General features: G+C 44.4%; 1 protein-coding gene across 1 annotated transcript in view; it reads right to left on the bottom strand.

Annotated features, from left to right (window-relative positions):
• The window catches only part of MRTFB (myocardin related transcription factor B), a 314,132-nt gene that overhangs the window by 44,145 nt on the left and 250,041 nt on the right, over positions 1-19,946 (bottom strand). Inside the window, exons 13-14 of the mRNA XM_069210422.1 lie at positions 11,358-11,495; positions 710-770 (exon numbers count right to left, since the gene is read on the bottom strand). Of these exons, the coding sequence (XP_069066523.1) occupies positions 710-770; positions 11,358-11,495 (199 nt within the window). The remainder of the gene's footprint in view (positions 1-709; positions 771-11,357; positions 11,496-19,946) is intronic.

Below are 19,946 nucleotides of genomic sequence, written 5' to 3'. Positions count from 1 at the left end.
CAAATAAAATGCAAACGAAAATTCATCAATTCCACTTTTAATCCAACTATTTTCGCAGGATTATTTTTACAAATCTGCAACAACACTCAAATCTGGTTTCAAGCCGAATCTCCCCCCCTCTCCCCCCTCCCGATGTCTTATGCAAAATACATGCATTCACAACTTTCACATACTGTGCCAGACAACACACAAAAAAACATTGCATATGTGACTCGGTAAAATCGGCCATGTTGTAGAAAACTACCCAGTAAATGAGTCTGCCTAGATGGTCTTCATATAAATGGTTTTATACGTCTATTTGTCAACTCGGCACTGTGTCGTAGTGTTATGTTGCATATTTTGCTGCATTTACAATCTAGATTATGAATTTTCACTATGAGGCAGTGTTTTCTGTGTATCACACATCCGAAGGACAGTTGCTTGAGCCAAACCATATTCCAAAGGAGTCCCAAAGGCGATGCCAAACCATTTTCCAACGGGGTCCCAAAGGTGACGGGCCAATAACTCTTCTTGACTGCAGCCGCCAAATCAGCTTTTAAAGGTAACAACACACCACTGAGCTGTCAGCATGCAAATCCCAGATGTACAGTAGTCTCTGCCACTTTATAATCCCCAGTCAGAGAACTTTTTTTTTTACTAACACAAACGAAAAAAGCAAAGTTATATTAACCATCTGCATTATGCTCTATCTAAATATTTTCATACTTACCCCCGCTCTTAATGAGAATATCAAACAGGTCGTCCATCTGTTGACTGTGGGCATTGGAGGCCTATGACAGAAAATGCAAACACTGTGAATAACTCCTGTTCATTAAAAGCAGACCTGGATTTTCCATGAGGCCAGCTCACGGCAATACAGCAAACAGCCAGTGTACAATACCTTGGAAAGACAGAGGTGAGAACAAAAGTAAAATAGGGCTTAGAGGACAGCACATTTTGCAGTATTCAGTATTTTTTATAGGGAATAACCGTAGCCCCTGCTTTACACATTGTAACTGATCTGAGGCAGAATACACGGTAAACATGAAAAGTTACAAGAATAAATTTTGACAGGTAAAGAGCAATCAATTCTAATATAAATTAAGGAGGCGTGGCTTTAGGAGACATTGCCTGGACTGGATTGCTATTTTCACTAAGTAAAGAACCGCTCGAGTTACGAAGATTTTTCATACCTTGAACAAGGGACTTCCAGCCTGCAATGAAAATGTTAGGAATATCACACAGGCTAATGAAATGCGATGAATTACATATAATTTCAGACTGTGTGGTGTACACGTGCTAATTAACAACAGCATCAAATTAGTGAAACCTTACTTAATGACCATGTCATGAAAAAAATACTAATATTTCAAAATGTCCATTATTCATTTGTCTTCCAATTAAAGTAGTCCTGACTCTTCTGTTTTAAAGTGTTTAAGATGGCAGCTGAGCTCTGAAAAGCTGGGCGTTGTTATGCTTTTGCAGCAGGGAAACTCAGTGGATAAAAATGCGAGAATCAGAAAGTACTATTGGCTATTGGTGAAACTTTTATTACACTGATAAAATTTGTAAAGTTACCTAATTTCACGTTCTAGAAAATTTGGACTGAACAAATCTGCATAATTTTTAGCAAATAGAGTGGTTCACACTCAATTCCCTCGCATACAAAAATATACCAAATGACGCTGCTCTTGTGCATGCTGTCGTTTGTTATTTTGTTCAGTTCACTCACTCTTAGCATGCTCTGAGTTCATTATTACTCACTAGTCCTGGGTCTATAGCAGAGACACACTTCCCACCGGATCAATTATGCGTACAGCGTAATCTGTAGGACATCACTTTAACCCAAAAGTGCTTCTTCAAAAAACCCAATACGCTCTGTATATTTTTTCAATGTTATTGATCTTTTTTTTAGGTTTCTATTGATCAAGATATTTCTTTTGTTGTGAAGCTCAATACCCTACTCAATGCTGCATTTTTTTGTTTTGATTTATGATCTCAATGTATATTTTGCATTTTTCACACATTCATTATTCATAATTGTGGTTATTGTTCATCAATCTCTAATCATATCTTTTTGCTGTGTGGTTGGGTCACGAAGTGGGTGTTTATTGAAGCACCTCTGTTGGTCTTGTCATTAAAGGTGGTAAATATTTCCCTCGACTAATCTGATGCCCCATTGATGTGGTCTCAGTAAAAGGATTCTTTTGTTTCTTAATGTTTTTCTTGTCCGTACGTGGCTTTTCGCAAGATTTGAGTGATTCTTTATAGTTACATAAAAGTATCTCATTTAATTGGGTTGTGCACACTTGTCCTCACAGTGCAATCTTTCAGGGGCATATTTTGTCACTTCATAAGGTCCTTTTCTGCAAGGCTTTGCCTGTTGGGCAACTGACCACCTAAAGGCCCTATTGGTTATGCCAGAGGCACTGATGGGGGGTACACCTGAAGAAGTTGAGAACTCTGTCCAGAATGCAAAATGAATCCCTAACTTCCACGCAGCGCTTTCAAAACTCTTCCAGATTTCCCAGAATTCGGCACTGAATGCATCGAGCAGAACGAGTCAGCTAGGCAGACGGGGACCCCCACCAAGTGACACTTTTAAATGAAAAAACATGAAAGAAGTGTACTGATAATGTATATGAATTTAATGTAAAGCAAGACTTTTTTTTTTATAATAAAACTTTATCAATATTTAAAATTACAGAAAAAATCACATATACTCTAAAAGTAAAATCCTTGAGTTCAACACCATTTATCTGTTCTTAGAGGACCTCAGCTGATAAAATTTCTAGACATAGAAGAAGATGCTTGCTATATTTCTCTGTACTAAATATTCCCTTTACCCAAGTAGCCAAATACAATTGGTCGCAAATAGGTATTTGATCACTGACAGAAATAGTAGTGCCCTGCCAAAGACTTTTTTCAAGGGTATGCAAAATTATATGTAACTGTATTTTTCTACATATTTTATCCAACACATAAAATAGACGACTACAAGGGTGAGCACATGGTGCTGACAGAAGGTAATTTGGACCTCTGAGGCTCATCTTCAGTACTTCAAGGACAGGTTACACAACTAATGACAAAATGTCACGTATTATATCAATTATCATTAAATGAAGCAGAGGAGTTGGCATAGTGGATCACTAGTGGGCAAGTTACTTATCTTCTGCAATGCCTTATTTGGTCGAGAAAATATCTAGTTGAAGATTCCTGATCTTAGAATTTCCCACTGGCGTCAGTCTGGATCTTAAGATTTTTCTCGAGCAGTACCCCTGGGCATCGCTAGGTGGTGTTGATTAGCTCTGCGTCTGTCGTCCACGTTGCATGCACCAGATATAGTGTCACGGGTCCTATATAGGCGCCACCCCGGCGCGCTGACATCAGTTTCTTTTCACAAATTTCCACACCAGAAGAGCAGTGTCATGAAGAACACTGACTACTGTTGTGTCAAAACTAGGGCACTGAAAGGGAAGTCCCTGTCCCTAGAAATCAGTTTGCAGAACGGGGATGATGGTTGGGTCGGTAAGGAATATGCAACTAGATACTGTCTCTAGCAGATCAGCCGTTACCAAAGATAAAGTAATTTGTCCATCTGATAGAGACATCTAGTTCAAGAATCCTTACCTTAGGATAGATACCCAAGCAATACAATCCCCAGAGGTGGGTCTACAAACCAAGATCATACCAGAAAGTCCTGCAGGACCGAACAGGCAAATTGCCCATCCCTACAGACCTGCCTATCTAGGCAGTACTATTTGGCAAAAGTGTGCAGAGATTAACACATTGCCGCCTGACAGATGTCCAGGACTAGAACTTGCTGTGCTAACGCAGTGGCTGCAGCTTTAGCTCTGGGAGAATGAGCACGCAAGCCCCCGGGGGTTGCTTTTTAGCCAATGCATAGCACATTTTAATGCAGAGTACGACCCATCTGGAGATGGTTCTCTTCTGCACTGCCCGACCTTTCTTCGCACTCAGATAACCCACAAAGATTTGATCATTCACCCGGAACTCTTTGGTACGATCAAGGTAGAACACTAATGCTCTTTTTGGGCCCAGGCGGTGGAGTCTCTACTCTTCCTTAGAAGGATGTGGAGGTGTGTAAAAAGTAGGCAAGGTGGTGGATTGGCCTAGATGGAAGAGCGTAACTACTTTCAGAAGAAAGGAGGCCTGTGTGCAAAGCATTACTTTGTAAGGATAGATAGAAAGATATGGTGGCCTAGATGACAAAGCCTGCAGCTCACTCACCCTTCGGGCATATGTAATGGTCAAAAGGAAGGCTGCTTTGAAGGTGAGAAGCCTTAGAGGACAATTGTGGAAAGACTCGAAAGGAGCACACATCAGGAATGTCAAAACCTAATTCAAGTCCCATTGAGGCATAATGAATGGGAATGGAGGAAACATATGAGTAAGGCCTTTAAGGAATCTATTTACAATATGGGATTTAAACAAAGAAGGTTGACCAGGAAACCTAAAAAAAGCAGAGATTGCAGACAAGTAACCTTTAACAGTGCCCAGCGGAGAAACCTGCTGGGCCAAAGAAAGTATAAACAAGAGAACTTCAGAAAGATGGGAAGGAAGGGGGTAAACGGACTTGTCTGCACCATGCCAGCAGGTGTAAACCGTTTCGGTGGAGAAATGCCTGGCTGCCAAGACTACAGTACAGACTTTGGGTAGAAGGTCAAAAGCTGTCAACTGCCGCCGCTCAATCTCATGCAAGAAGGCAGAGACTGAAGGCAGGACAGAATAGGGTTTAGATCCATCCCTGCTGCTTTGACATAAGATCTCCCCGACGGGGCCGTGTGGTCGGAGGATCGATGGCCATGCTCAACAGCTTGGGATACCAGACTCTTTGTGCCCAGTCCAGAGCCACAAGGATTACTTTGGCCCAGTCGTTCTTGATCTTCTTGAGAACTTTGGGCATAAGTGGTATGGGCGGAAAGGCATACAGGAGGCCTGAGCTCCACTCGAGACAAAAAGCATCACCGAGTGAGTGCTGCCTTGGAAATGCCAACATGCAAAACTGTTGACATTGCATGTTCTCCAGATCTAACTAAGGCTCTTCCCACTGCTGAAAGCAACCTTCTCCCACCTCCAGTTGGATACGGCATTTGTGATCAACTAGGTATTGTCGGCTGAGTTTGTCTGCTCTAACTTTCAGAGAGCATGCCAGATGGTGAACCACCAAGGATGTGCTCTGCTGTTCCAGCCACGTCCAGATACGCAGAGCCTCTTGACAAATGGTCCACAACCCCACTCCACCCTGCTTGTTTCAGTACCACATGGCTGTAGTGTAGTCAATGAACACCTGCACTACCTTCCCCTTGAGAAAGAGAAGAAATGCTTTTAATGATAGTCTGATTGCCTGGATTTCCAAAAGATTGATGCGGAGTCTGGACTCCGCCAGAGACCAGATACCTTTGATCTCTGTCTCTCCCACATGGCCGCCACATCCCAGGAGTGACCCATATGTCAGTACTGTCAGAACTGGTTGGGGAAGGGAGGGGGATCTGCCTCTGAGTCAATCGTGGTTTGTTAGCCACCAATGCAGATCTCGCGCAGTGCCCTCAGAGTTCTGGACCATGTCTGAGAGATTCCCTTGATGCTGAGCCCACTGGAACGTCAGGTCCCATTGCAGAGTCCGCATATGCCATCTAGCATATGTCACCAGAAGGATGCAGGAGGACATGAGGCCCAGCAGCCTCAGAGTCAATCTCACCAAAATCCAGGATAGACATTAAAACATTGGTATCATAGCTTGAATATCTTGGAACCGCTGCTCGGGAGAATAAGCCTGAAACTGCACTGTGTCCAGATCAGCTCAGATGAAAGGAAGCGTCTACGAGGGAATCAGGTGTGACTTTGGCACATTTATAGTGAAACCCAGCAAATCAGGAGGTCCGCCATAGTCTGCAGGTGAGAGATGACAGCCTGGGGCGAGCCTGCCTTGAAAAGCCAGTTGTTGAGATTGGACTGCCCCCCCCCCCCCCCGCCCCCCCCCAAACCTCCCAGCTCTGATGATTCCCCACCAGGCTAGCCCATCGGATCACAATAAGACTCTTCGCAAAGATAAGCCCCAGCTGAACAAAACTATACGCCATCTTACAACCCTTCTTAGGGACAGGGAGTAGGCCCAGCAAACAGTGTTTCATTGCTACCTGCACTCGCACAGCCGTGATCTCCCTGAGTGCATCCACTACCGAAGGCCAAAAGGGCTGGACAGAGCTACAGACCCATGCCATATAATCAAATGAAGCCGATGGTGCGCCGCAACAGCCACAGCTGTCAGGTCTTGACGGGGATATTCAATGCAGGCGTTGAGGTGTCAGGTATGCTCTATGCAAGTAATAGAAGTGCGTCAACTTAAATTGAGCACTGCCAGTCGCATCTTGCACCAGTGAACAGGCTCTATTCCATTCCCCGTCCATGAGTGCTACACCCAGGTCAGCTTCCCAGTACCCCCTGCTTCTCTGCATCCCAGTTGGCCTATCACCCTTGACAGCTTTATAGGTTTGGAACAGGAGACCGCGGTCACCTCCAGGGTCAAGTAGAGTCACAAGGACGTGGGATTCAGCACGGTCCTCCGGAAATGTCGCCCAAATCTCTCTGGCCATCCTCAAAATGGTTGCATACTGTAGGAACTGCCCATGGCCCACTCCAAACAAGGACTCTGCTTCTTCGCTTGTAATAAACGTGCCATTTTGGTATAGGTCACCCGTATTATTACAACCCTCTGCGCGCCATTTTGCAAAATCCATCAGCTCAGCAGACTTGACAAATGGCCGGATCCACCATAGCGGAAGCAGGCGCGTGTACGGGGCCCTGCGTAGAACTAGCACAACCACACTCTCCCAAGCTCTCGACACCTGTTCTACCAAATAGGGTGCACCCTGTGGAACCCTAGAGCCCCTTATTAGTATATGCGGGAAACGCTCCACACAGACCGAGCCAGTTAACAAATCCTTTACCGAATTAGGAGTGTCCTCACACCATCGGACTGCATACTCTAGTAACCCCGCTAGGTAATATAGTCCCAGATCCCCACTAGCCAGGTCCAATTTCAGGACTTCCATGCAAACTCTGCATCTTTTGCCCGCCCAGACCAGAGATAATAGTAATCTATCCAGCTGCTGGAATAATGAGAAAGGAAGCTCACAGAGTGAATTCTGCATGACATACAGGCACCGGGGAAGAACAATAATTTTACTAAGTGCGATTCTACCCATAACCGATAATGGGAGAGAGGTCTAGAATTGAACAGAGGCGCGGAGGCCCTCCAGTACTGTTCCCATGTTTAGAGTAAGTTGCAGTTGTGGAGATTGCGTCACTCGAACGCCTAAATATGTAAAGGACTCAGTCTCCCAAGACAGCCCCAAACAGAGTAGCTCTGGCGCCGCCAACGTCGACAGCCCTGCCATCGGGAATAATACAGTTTTGGGCCGATTGATTTGGAGGCCCGATACCTGCCCACAGATGTCCATCATACCCAACAAGAGGGGGACCGCTCGCTCCGGGTTTGTGACATACACCAGGGCATCATCAGCATACAGTGATATTATATGCGTTCTTGTTCCCAAACGGATGCCCCACCTATCCAGCCCAGACCGTAGTTGTATGGCCAGAGGCTCCATGGCCAACGCGAACAGCAGTGGTGACAAGGGACACCCCTGCTGTGTGCCTCGTTCGATAGTAAAGGACTCCAACACTAACGCCCCCGTACGCACTTTCGCCTGAGGTGCCGTATATACGAGACGCACTCAGGATAGAGAGACGGGGCCTATACCCATCCTACGCATCACCTCCCATAAGTATTCCCAGGATAAAGTGTCAAACACTTTCTCCATATCAAGAGCCACCAGGGCTGCGGGAAACGTGGAGTCGCGGGTCTCGTGTATTATGGGGGTCATTCCAACTTCGGCGGGCGGCGGAGGCCGCCCGCCAAAGTTCCCCCACCAGAAGACCGCACCGCGGTCAAATGACCGCGGCGGTCATTCTGACTTTCCCGCTGGGCGGGCGGGCGACCGCCAAAAGGCCGCCCGCCCAGCGGGAAAGACCCAGCAACGATGAAACCGGCTCCGAATGGAGCCGCCGGAGTTGCTGGGGTGCGATGGGTGCAGTGGCACCTGTCGCGATTTTCAGTGTCTGCTAAGCAGACACTGAAAATCATTAAGGGGCCCTGTTAGGGGGCCCCTGCACTGCCCATGCCAGTGGCATGGGCAATGCAGGGGCCCCCAGGGGCCCCACGACACCCGTTCCCGCCATCCTGTTCCTGGCGGTAAGAACCGCCAGGAACAGGATGGCGGGAAGGGGGTCGGAACCCCCATGGCGGCGCTGCCGCCGCGGTCAGAATTGGCCAGGAAGCACCGCCAGCCTGTTGGCGGTGCTTCCGCGGACGTTGGCCCTGGCGGTCCATGACCGCCAGGGTCAGAATGACCCCTTATGTGTGTTAAGCGATGTATGTTCATATAAGTCCACCTCCCCGGTAGAAATCTGCATTGATCACTCTGTACCAAATGTGTCACCACTCGACTCAAACAAGCAGCCAAAACCTTGGCCAACAATTTAACATCCACGTTTAGCATGGATAACGGTCTATAGGAGCCCAGGTCGTCCTCCGCCTTCCCAGGTTTCGGTAGCATGACTGTCAGTGCTTCCCGCATATTCTCTGGAAGAAGGCCCTCACCACGTGCCTCATGAAGTATTTCCAACAGTCGCGGCAGAATCACAGCGGGATAAGTTCAGTAAAATTCGACTGGTAGCCCGTCAGTACCAGGCGCTTTCCCGGATGCCATTCCTCCCACTGCCTCCACCAGATCGTCCAAGGACACCTCCCCCTCCAGCTCCCCCGACTGGGCCTCCATAAGGCGAGGCATCCGCAGACCATCGAAGTACTCCCGTATCCGGGTCACACCTACACCACATGGTGCGGCATGACTAGCCCGCAGGTACTCTCGCAGGTGCGAATTCACCTGCAGCTGCCCTAAAATCTTTTCTCCAGAAGGACTACGGAGCATCTGGATGATAGGAATGGGACGCTCCCACTGGAGGAGCCAAGCCAACATACGCCCAAACGGTCCCCTGCCCGAAACAGCCGCTGCCTATAATTCCAGCGGACATAATTATCCAGTCTATCGCAGAGTTCTACAATTCTACCACGCACCTCAAGGTAATCCGACTCCAACGTGTCGCTGTTATCTATTTGGCGCTGTAAGGCTGCCAATACGTCTTCCTGTTGCGTGAGCTCCTGGTCCAAGAGCTTCCTAATACCATATGTTTTACTGAGGCTTTCCCCTCTGATGATTACTTTCAACGCCTCCCATTCAATGCCTCGGGCCGTAGCTGTACCCCAATTTGTACTAAAATAACCATTCAGCACACCTTGGAGGTCTTGTTTATATTCTGGATCACCGAGTAGGTCTGGCTGAAGACACCACAGGGGGATCGCAGGCTTGGGTATGTGTGTTTCACATTCCAAAAGGAGAGGGGCATGGTCCGATAAGAACCGGACCTGATAAACAACACAGCGTACGTCAAGCGATCTGTCATTGGCAAGGAGGAATCGATCCAGGTGGCTGTAAGCCCCATGGGTGGGCGTGTAACACGAAAAGATTCTAGAGGTGGGATACATCTACCTCCACACATCCACAAAGTGTAAATTCCTCATAACCATCTGCAATTTGGCAGTCATTTGCGACTTAGTGTTCATCTTTGGTGGGTTCCTATTTAGGATTCCGTCTAGGACACAGTTAAAGTCACCAGCCCACAAAATGGGCATCCGTGTGTAAGATATTAATTCCTGTTGGAGCTGATCATAGAGCCCCGCGTCATCAGTGTTAGGGGCATAACATTCACCAGACAGAGCTCCTGGCTATCTAATACCCCGTGTAAGAATATGTATCGGCCTTGTAAGCTCGCTTTTAGGAATTCTAACGTAAAGGGAGTCCCGGGAACAATCCAAACAGAGACCCCCTAGCGTAGGAGGAATAGGTTGCCGAATAAAACTGCCCCCTCCATTTTTTCTGCACTTTTTGCGCTTCATTTTCTATCAAATGCGTCTCCTGTAGGAGAGCAAGATGTACGCCAAGCCGCTTAAGATATGTGTGTATTCTGTAGCGCTTCAGAAATGAATTCAATCCTTTAACATTCCATGTAACTATGCGTGTCAGGGTACCCACCATATTTTGTTCCACTCCGCCTGGTCAACTACAGTGCTTGACCGCCCCCTCGCCCCCTTAAAAGGTCGAGGTGGTACGACCAATGCCGGTTCAGATTCAGGAACGGATCCATAGGTGCCCCTCGGAGCCGATGCCGAAGCCACCAGAACAGAACCCGAGGGGGCCTTTTCCGACTCCATTGGGCCAGAAGGTGCTCAAGTAGGGTTGGACTGCCCAAAAATGAGGCACATGGCCTCATAACACTCTCTGAATTGGGCAGGGGTCGCGCTGGCTCCCGGAAACGTGGGGAAGACGTGGAGTCGACCCAGATGCAGTCCCCGAGGACAGAGGCCTAAAACGACAACACTTCTTTTCCCTCATCTTGTCGGACAACGGATGGGATGAAGTCGAAGAACGCTTGTTCTTCTGAACTTCTTCTTGTGCCTCGACTTACCAAAGTGTCCAGAGGACTTGGAGTGAGATGACGATGAATGGGGGTCCGCAACTGTTGCCTGGACCTTCCTCTTGGCCGAGATCAGGTGCAACATGGAGCCGAGCGCCATGCCACAAGTGGCTTTAGGGACTGCTCCGTCAAATCTTTCGGATTCCTTGCCCTGCACCGGAGGCACGAATTTGGGTCAAGGTTGTGCTTTAGACACCACAAGCGCACAAGGTGCACATCGTCACAGACATCGTCTGATGACAGGATCCGCAGAGCTTGAACTTGGTCTTACATGAAGACATCCTCAATGCCCCAGGAGTGACAACACTCAAAAACATAAAAAAAAAAGTAAAAAAAGAGCAGTCAAAAACAGCTGAGGAGTAGCTCCTCTTCGGATCAGTGCTAGACTGGCGCAGAAAGAAAAGAACTGAAGTCAGTGCGCCAGGGTGGCACCTATATATGACCTGCGACATCACATCTGGCTGAAATGACATTGGTGATGGACGCAGAGCTGACTGACACCACCTGACGGCACACAGTGGTACTGTTCAAGAAAATTCTCTGGATCCAGACTGACACGGAGGGGGTGGGGAGTGGGGGGCGGAATTCTAAGGTAAGAAATCTGCAGCTCGATGTCTCTGTCAGATGTAATTATTAACAACTTTGCTGGAAAATATACATTAGAACAAGTACAATAAAACACAATTAGTTGCCAGAAGGAAATCTCTGTGCCTTAACCAGGATATGTGTAAAGAATTCTTACAGACTTTTCAGCCTACCTCTGGTTGAGAAGCCTGCATTTTGCGGGCTTGCTTTATTGCCTCTTCATAGCGTGGAGGGTCTTTTGTCTTGTTTGATGGACTGGTAAACATAGAATGTGGTGGTATAATGTATGGAGAATGAGATGATGAAGCAGGCTAAGGAAAAACACAAAAAGATAATTAGAAACTCACTCAAAATGCACAATGGAATGAATAGTCAATGCCTACAAATTGTCTGAAAATATGGAAATGACTGCTGACATCTACTCAGTCTACATTGTAATATCATCCCAAGGAGGTGCTCTACAGAAGGCAGAACAACAGTTCTGATGGGTACAGTCTTGATTTTTTACTGTACTCATAAAATGTTAAAATATAAGGGCCCCTGGCCTTAAGTAGAAAACTATACTTTCCCTTAAAATGTGACATTAATGTACAGCTATTGTGATAAGACAAGAAAGGGGATTCTTTAGCATACACAGATGGTAGACAACTTGTCCCTAAAGGAAACACCTATTTTTTTTTAAATGGTGATGATTTGTTGTTTTATATTTACAATGATTTGTAAGACATATATTTACCTAACCCAAAGAACAGACAAAACACATAACACACATTTCTTCCGATTTAAAGGAGATTAATGGGGCTGTGGTGTGTAATGGATGATAGAAGGGTAATTTCAGAGGCAGCATAGCCAATGTCTACATGGCAAAAACACAACTAGAAAAGATAATCATTGATAAAGCTAGTAAGATTGTTTTTTAAGTATTCCCCCTCCTTTATTTGAATGTACGGATGAGGGGTTTGTATATAGGGAGTGGATATTTGATTTGGAGTGTTTTGTTTGAGTGGTATGCGTGAGCTTTCTGGTGTATGATTTATATAACCAAATGGATACATACCTGTAGGAGTAGTTTTGCAGCCTAAAGAATTTTGTGGATTCACATGCTGTGCATTATTCCTCCATCTAGTGGTTGGGTCTGGAATTTCTTATATATAGTAGTCTTCCTTCTCTCTCTCTTTTTAGTTTCAGCGCGCAAGCGCTTTGACCTGTTGTATTGTGAGCTTTTAACCACGCCCATCACTTTTATTCGTTGCTCGGCTCGCCTTTCAAAAATCACTTGATGTCATTGGTAAATGCTTTATGTTTGTCCCGCCTTGAGGCTGTTTTTGTCAGACCTTGCAGACTATCCCTATTACGTGGATTATTGCGCGATTGCTGATATACTTCAGCATGGGAAAACTATATGTTTTTTTGTCTCTCCGCTTCGTGCTTCATGGCAGTCATGGTGCTCACAACATGAACAGGCACAACAGTATGAACTCGATCTGTGGTATTGGAGCGCTGGTCACATATTTCACAGTTATCTAATCAGAGTCATTTCTTGTGACTCTCCCCTTAAAACATTTGAAATTGGTAAATGCTTTAGGTAAAAGAGAAATCCTCAAAGCGAAAGCGGCTCTCCCAGCACAGCGGGAGAGCTGATACTGCAATATTTGCTGCACTCGGGAAAATCACCCCATAATGCTTTGCAGGACATCACTTTTACAAAAAACATTTGCTCATAACTCAGCCTGTGGTGGTCCTAGGACAATGGGATCACCACCAAAACAATCAGCACGATGCACTCTTTCTGTCTGGGTCATACCTGAGTCCCCACACTAGGTTAGTGGGGACCCCAAAATAGTAACAACTGTCATGACTAGAATTCTTCTTTTATAGCTGAGAGTAGTTCGTGTTTTTAGGGCCTTATTTGTAATGGTGTTGCAGTAGACCTGCCAGTCCTGAAAATGTGTGCCTCACTATGCACTTTAGGGACTAAATATATGGTATACTGCATTATTTTCTGTCATTTTCTTTTTGTGTGGTTATGCCTTCTAGGGGCTAACTTTATAGTTACATGACCATATATCTTACAAATGTAATTTTCCTTGTGGTGCCCTCTAGGGGTTGTTCGAAGCAGTCATATCACTATACTAAATTATTCATGGCACAGGAAACATGCCCCATAATGCTTTGCCAGCATTATATTTACAAACATTTTTGCTCATAACTCAAGCCTGTGGTGGTCCTAGGACAATGGGACCACCTTCAAAACATTGAACAATGTGCTCTTTCTGTCTACATCATCTCTGAATCCCCACACTATGTTAGTGGGGACTCCAAAATAATAGGCCCTGCCACCATTCATTATCTTTCTAAGCTTTCTCATGGTTGGAAATTTGGTTTTCCAGCCGGGAGAAGTTATGTTTTTTGGGCTTTGTTTGTGATATCATTGCAATAGGTTTTCTAGTTTAGACATGTGTAATGCACTATATTCTCTAGAGGCTCCATATATGGTTATATTGCATTATTTTCTTCCATTTGTATTTCAAGGGGTTATGCTGCCTAAGGGCTGACTATATGGCTACATGATCATGTTTCTTCCAAATGCTATTTTAATTGTGGTGTTCTCTGGGGGCTGTTCCGAGCATTGCAGTCAACATACTCTAATATGTGCAGCACAACTCGCTCCATAACTCAGCGTTTGAGGGTCCTAGGACAATGGGACCACCTTCAAAATGCTCTGTCTACTTCATCTCTGGGCCCCCACACTAGGTTAGGGACCCCAAAATAATAATCCCTCCCACCATTCAATGTCTTGAGCTTTCTCATGGCTAGTACTTTTGTTTTACAGCTGGAGGAAGTTTTGTTTTAAAGGCCTTGTTTGTGATATCACTGCAGTAGGCCTGCTAGCCCTAACAAGACCCTCCAGGGGCTAAGTATTTAGTTATACTGCAGTACTTTCTCTTGTTTTGTTCATGGGCTTATGCACTCTAGGGACCCAGAATATGTGTACATAACCATGTTTCTTACAAATGATATTTTTGTTATAATGCCCTCAAGGGGCTGTTTTGAGCATTACAGTCTAATGCCAAAAGTTTATTTCTGATAAAGGTTTCTATGATAATTGTATATGTTTTAAAAATATCTCCTTATTACAATTATGACCATGAATCAGGTCAACTTAACATCCTTATTACACAATGACTGTTTGAACAATCTTTTTTATAGATATTTGGGTGACCCTTATAGTTTATTTCTCCTCTGTGGCTGTTTGTATCTTTTTTGGTGAAGGGTGTTAGCCAGCTAGCAACTGTGATGGTGAGGTGGTGAAAGTGGTATTCTATTAGAAATAGCATGGCAGATTTAAATTAGGATGCTAAATTGCAACATTATTTTTTTTTTGCTGCAGATAGAAGAAGAAGGTAACTGGAAGTGCTTTAGTTATATGCAGGGCCACTGGAATTATATGGCAGGAAAAGACGGAACTATGAGGCAGGGGTGACCAATTAATTTGGCAACAAAAGTCCAGTTATGAATTTACAGTGCCAATAGCGCGAACGCAAGCAAATGCAAGACCTACTTAATTGCAAATGCTTGTTTTTGTTGTTGTTCTTGGGAATCAACGTCCCCCACCATTTGGTGCCTGTTCCATCTTCCTGTGATGTCATACGCCCTCCCCGGAAGCTTCACCCTTGGCTGCCATCTTCAGATTGTTTAATTTTGTAAGCTTCCTATAAGTGTTCTGTTTGAACGTCCTCTATTTACTTGTGTCACCTCATTTCCTGGAGAGGTGGGTGGGTCACCTGTAAATCCAGAAAATTCTTCAAGCTGCAAAACTACTCCTACAGGTAAGTAACCATTTTGTTTTGTAACATGAATCTTTTCTGTATTCACATGGTGTGCATTGATTTTGTAGTAGTTCTCTTCACTGTAGTGGCTGGGTTGAAGATGAGGTAAAACTTGCAAACAGATGTTTTTAAACTGTTTTTCCCCACCTGTGCTTCTCTGTTTACTTGAACATCAATGCAAGAACTCTTTTCGAACAAGTGTACTGATGACCATGAGGTCACCATGCAAATATGCTAGGAAATAGATTATTGCTCCCTTCTCTCTTTGAGAATGTGCCCTCAGGTTTCCCTCTAGTGGAATGCCAGCTTTGCTGTGACATATTTCAATTGTATGTGTTATCCATCTTGTGGTAGTACCGTTTGTAACTGGTTCTCCTGTATTGTTGTTTGCAAAAGATACGAAGAGTTGTTTTCCTTTCCTGACAGCCTTTTCTGCATGAGTCTTTGGATTTTGGAAGAACTTTGGAATTGGAATTGTTTGATTTATGTGAAAATGAGAAATGACCTTAGGAATGAATTGCAGGTTAGTTCTTAAGACTTCCCTTCCTTTATATATTTGAATATACGGTTCCCAGATGCTGAGGGCCAGATTTCCAAGGCCCTAGCACCTCCTTGTGCTACATTAGAATAATTTTTGCTACGCTAATGTGGGTCAAGGAGGCAATTTCCACTGTGCCATATTTACAAATTGTGCCACTTTGCGAGCCCTTGCGCCACATTATGCCTGATTCAGGCATAATATATGCAAGGTTGTTGTTCTGGCGTTATCAGGCCCGCAAATATGGCGCATTGAAATCCACAAGATTTCACTGTGCTATTCTTGGCATCACTTTTAACGCCTGCTCAGAGCAGAGAAATCAATGGGGCTCCTTGCACCTTGCTACACTAGTGCCAACATTTTGACGCTGGTGCAGCAAAGCGACACAATAGCATCAAAATTGTTGACGCTATTGTTCTAATGACCACCAGGGTGCGCCGTATTATAAATACCACACACACATGGTGTTGTTAGATGGGGGAAGGACGACGCAAGAAAAGTGGAGCATCAGTACTGATACACTACTTTCTTGTAAATCTGGCCCTGAATGCCTGTAACTCACTTACTCTACATAGTGAAGTCATGGACATAAGAAACGCTGTTTTCAATGTGATGAACTTAAAACTTGCATTATAGATTGGTTCATATGGTTTCTTCATTGGCTGTGTTAGATCCACATTCCATGAAAATCGTTTGATTACAGGGGCAGTGAGCAAGCTTCCTCCTATGTAGCCCCTTGTGTAAGCTACTATTGCTGCAAGAAGTACTTTCAGAGAAGCATACATTAGGTCTCCGTTTAGAAAATGAGTCAAATATCTAATTACTGTAGATTCTCCTGCCCTGTTTTGAAGCATGTTGTGTTTTTGACACCAAAATGTAAATCTTTCGATTTTGCATCATCTAGTTGTTGCTTTCCTTGCTTCTCTGAGGACTGCCATTGATTTTTCTGGTAGTCTTAAATAGCCAAATTCTATGTCTTCAGGAGCCATGCTCTTAGGCTTGATCTGTTTGGTTCTGGATGTAGTACTCTTCCCCTTTCAACGGAGAGTACGTCTTGTGATACTGGCAGCCTTTCCATTCCTTGTACCATCTCCATCAGATCCTAGTATCAAGTCTGCATTGCCCACTGTAGAGCTAGTAGTATGAGTGTCATCTGTAATTGTTTGCATTTATGTATCACTCTTAAGAGTAGTGGGGTCAGGAGAAAAGCATAAGCAAATGTGTCTGACCAATTTATCAACAATGCATTCCACATTGACTGAGGGTATGGATGTCTGGATGCGAAGAACTGGCATTTTGCGTTTTATGTTGTTGCGAACAAGCATATTTTTGGAGTTCTCCACTTTTGGAACAGTCTCCAATACTGCAATACCGTCTGATTCGGTTCCCACTCCTGTGAGATGGATGCATGTCTGTTCAGCGTGTCTGCTTGCTCAGTGTTGACCCCTGGCAGATGTCGCACTATTAATGTTATCTGTCTTTGAATGGCCAACATCTTTTGTGCCATCTCTGAAAGAGGAAAATCTGAGTTACCCAATGTATTGTCGGTTTGTATTTGTATTGATTTGTTCCACAACTTCTGTTGGAAGGCTTTTAAGACTTTGAACACTTTTTTAAAACTCCAGTAGCTTTATATGTTGTATTGTTTGCTGTGTATTCCATATGCCGCTCACATTGACTTTCCCCATATTTGCTTTCCATAAGATATGTGAGACATCTGTGGTAACGATAACTGTTGGAGTTGCAGTCATTAGTAGTTTTCCTGCTGATACATTTGTCTTGTTCCAACAACCCATCTCTTCTTGTATTTTTTGTGTGACAAGCACTAGATCCTCCCAGCTCCCAGCTGCTTGTGACCACTGACTGTAGCCACTTTTGGATTGGTCTCATGTGAAGCCTTGAATACAGTATTAGTGGTATGCATGAACCATAATTTCCAATAATTTCTACACATTCCTCACTGTCAGAGACTGACCCCTCTGGTAACGGAGAGCTTTGTGCTTTAAGGCTCGTACTCTCTAGTTGAGTGGGAAAACGTTCCTCTGAATTGGGTCTGTCTTTGCTTCTAAGAAGAGTTTCTGTTATTCTGGTTTTGGTGAAGACTTTTCATTGTTTATTGTGATTCCCAGTCACAGCAGTGTTGTCATCATTGTCTATATGTATTTTTTGCTTTTGTGTGCTGAGTTTGCTCTTACCATCTATTCATCTGGGTATGGGTAAACATGTATCCCTTACTTTTCAGATGTGCTGCCACTGCCGCTAGGCACTTTGTGATAAACCCATGGGGCTGACTTTATGCCAAAGGGTAGTACTTTAAATTGGTAGTGCGTTTAATTTATCACAAACCGCAGACATTTTTTGTGTTTTGGATTAATTGGAATGTGTTGATTTTCATCCTTTAGATCTATTGTTACCATTAAATCCCCTTTTGGATTTGAGGAATAACTTATTGTAGTGTTATCATCTTTAATTTTTGCATCATTATGAATTTGTTTAAAAACAGAGATGTAGCATAGGCCTCCGTGTTTTGTCTGGTTTTTGGAACCAGAATATATGTTGAGTAAACTCCTTGATTTTTCTCTCTGGAGGGTTCTCTTTCTGCTGTTGTTGTAGCAGCTCTTTTACCTCCTTTTCGAGGTATGTTATCTCTTCCTTTGTGTGCATTTTTTGTTTTGGAAAACGCGTTGGTGGATGTTTTTCCAACCCTATACAGTATTCAAGTTGTATTATATTGAGTACCCATTTGCCTGATATGACCCTCCTCCACCCTTGGAGGAAGTTTCCAATTCTTCCCCCCACTGATGTTCCATGTGGGTGTAAATCCAACGTCAGTCACTTTGATATTGAGGCTGCCTCTCTCGACTGCAGGCTTCTTCCTCTAGTTCGACCCTGAAAGGATTTTCTATATGGTGTTTGAAACTGCCACTGACGTGATGCAGGCTATTGATGACTTGTGCTTTGGAAGCCTTGGTGTGGTGTCCCTATCAAACTCATTTCTTCCCCGTTCTTGGTTGCCCACTGCAGCCCTCATTGATTTGGATGTATTGTTGTATTTTTTAATTTGTTGCAGCATGCCCTCTGCTGCCTTTCCAAACAAATGCTCATTGTTGAAAGGACTGTTGACAATGTTGGCCTATACCTCATTCTTGAACCCTTATATTCTCAGCCATGCATTGCGTCTCATTGTTGTTCCTGTCACCATTTGTCTTGCTGCAGTGTCTGCTGCATCTAGTGCTGACTTTAGGCATGTTTTTGCAATCCCTTTACCCTCTCTCACTAGGGCATTTGCTCTTCTTTGATATTGTTCAGGCAGGTTTTTAATGAGCTCCCCCATCTCTTCCCAGGTCAATGAGCGTATCTGTTTAGCAAAGCATTTGAGTTTGCTATACTCCACTGCGTAGCAGTTCCTCTTTCAAATTTTCTTCCCACCATATCAATCCTTTCGCTTTTTTTATCTAGTGGGGGTTCGCTTTCTTTATCTGGTGGGGGGCCAGAAGTGGTAGGGATATTTACGCTCTACATGGCTGTGGCTACTACGATTGAATCTGCCATTACATTGATCCAGATGTATGATTGGTCTTTGAGAAGCGCTTATATTTTTTTCTCCACCCTAGGATTTACTGCCCTACATGTTGCTGGCTCCTTAAAAGCCTCCCTCTCTTGATATATGATGCGTGTTAGCATAGGAAGTTATTGTACCTTTGTCTGTTATGGTATCAATGTTTCATGTAAGAAACAAGTTTGTGCTTCTTCCTCCATCTGTACACCATACCTTTCAGCTGTTTTCTTGACCAGTTGATTATACAGTCACATCATCTGGGAGTGATGGCCTTGAGGGATAAGTGTTAATTGCTTTGTCTGGGAATCTGCCTTTGAGCTACTGCCATTGTTCTTTAACGCCTTTTGACACTTCGATGTCTTGGTACAGACTCTTCACCTCTGTCTCTTCTTCTTCATAGGAGAACTCTTGTTTTAATGCCTCCTGAGATTCAGGTGTGAGGGATGGTTCTTGTTCACCTGTATCATTCTCTTCCTTTGAGTCTTCCGTCAAAGTTTTCTATGGAATACCGAAAGCCTGTCACATTTTTTTTCTTTTTTTAATACTGCTGCCATTTTAGCTTCGAGCCCTCTTTTCTTGCGCTCTATCTTTAGACCGCATACTTCTGCGTCAAGGCTTTGTGGTGTTCTCTTTTTTGACGATGATCCAGCTGCTGTTGTCATAGCTGCTGTCTTTTTTTCTTTCTCTCAGCTCCGTTCATACTTCAACTATGAACTTTTTTCGGCACTTCTTCCCCCTGCAGTATATTTTGGATGGGACCTAAGGGGATCTGTGTGCTTTCTCTTGCCTTTGGTTGGCCAGGTCTTCTGTGCCAAGGCTGACTTTTGTTTTCAGA

This window comes from Pleurodeles waltl, chromosome 10 (genome assembly GCF_031143425.1).
Source record: "Pleurodeles waltl isolate 20211129_DDA chromosome 10, aPleWal1.hap1.20221129, whole genome shotgun sequence".
NCBI lineage: Eukaryota > Metazoa > Chordata > Amphibia > Caudata > Salamandridae > Pleurodeles > Pleurodeles waltl.
Note: the sequence above shows the minus strand (reverse complement) of the source record. Positions and strands in the feature narration are given on the sequence as shown.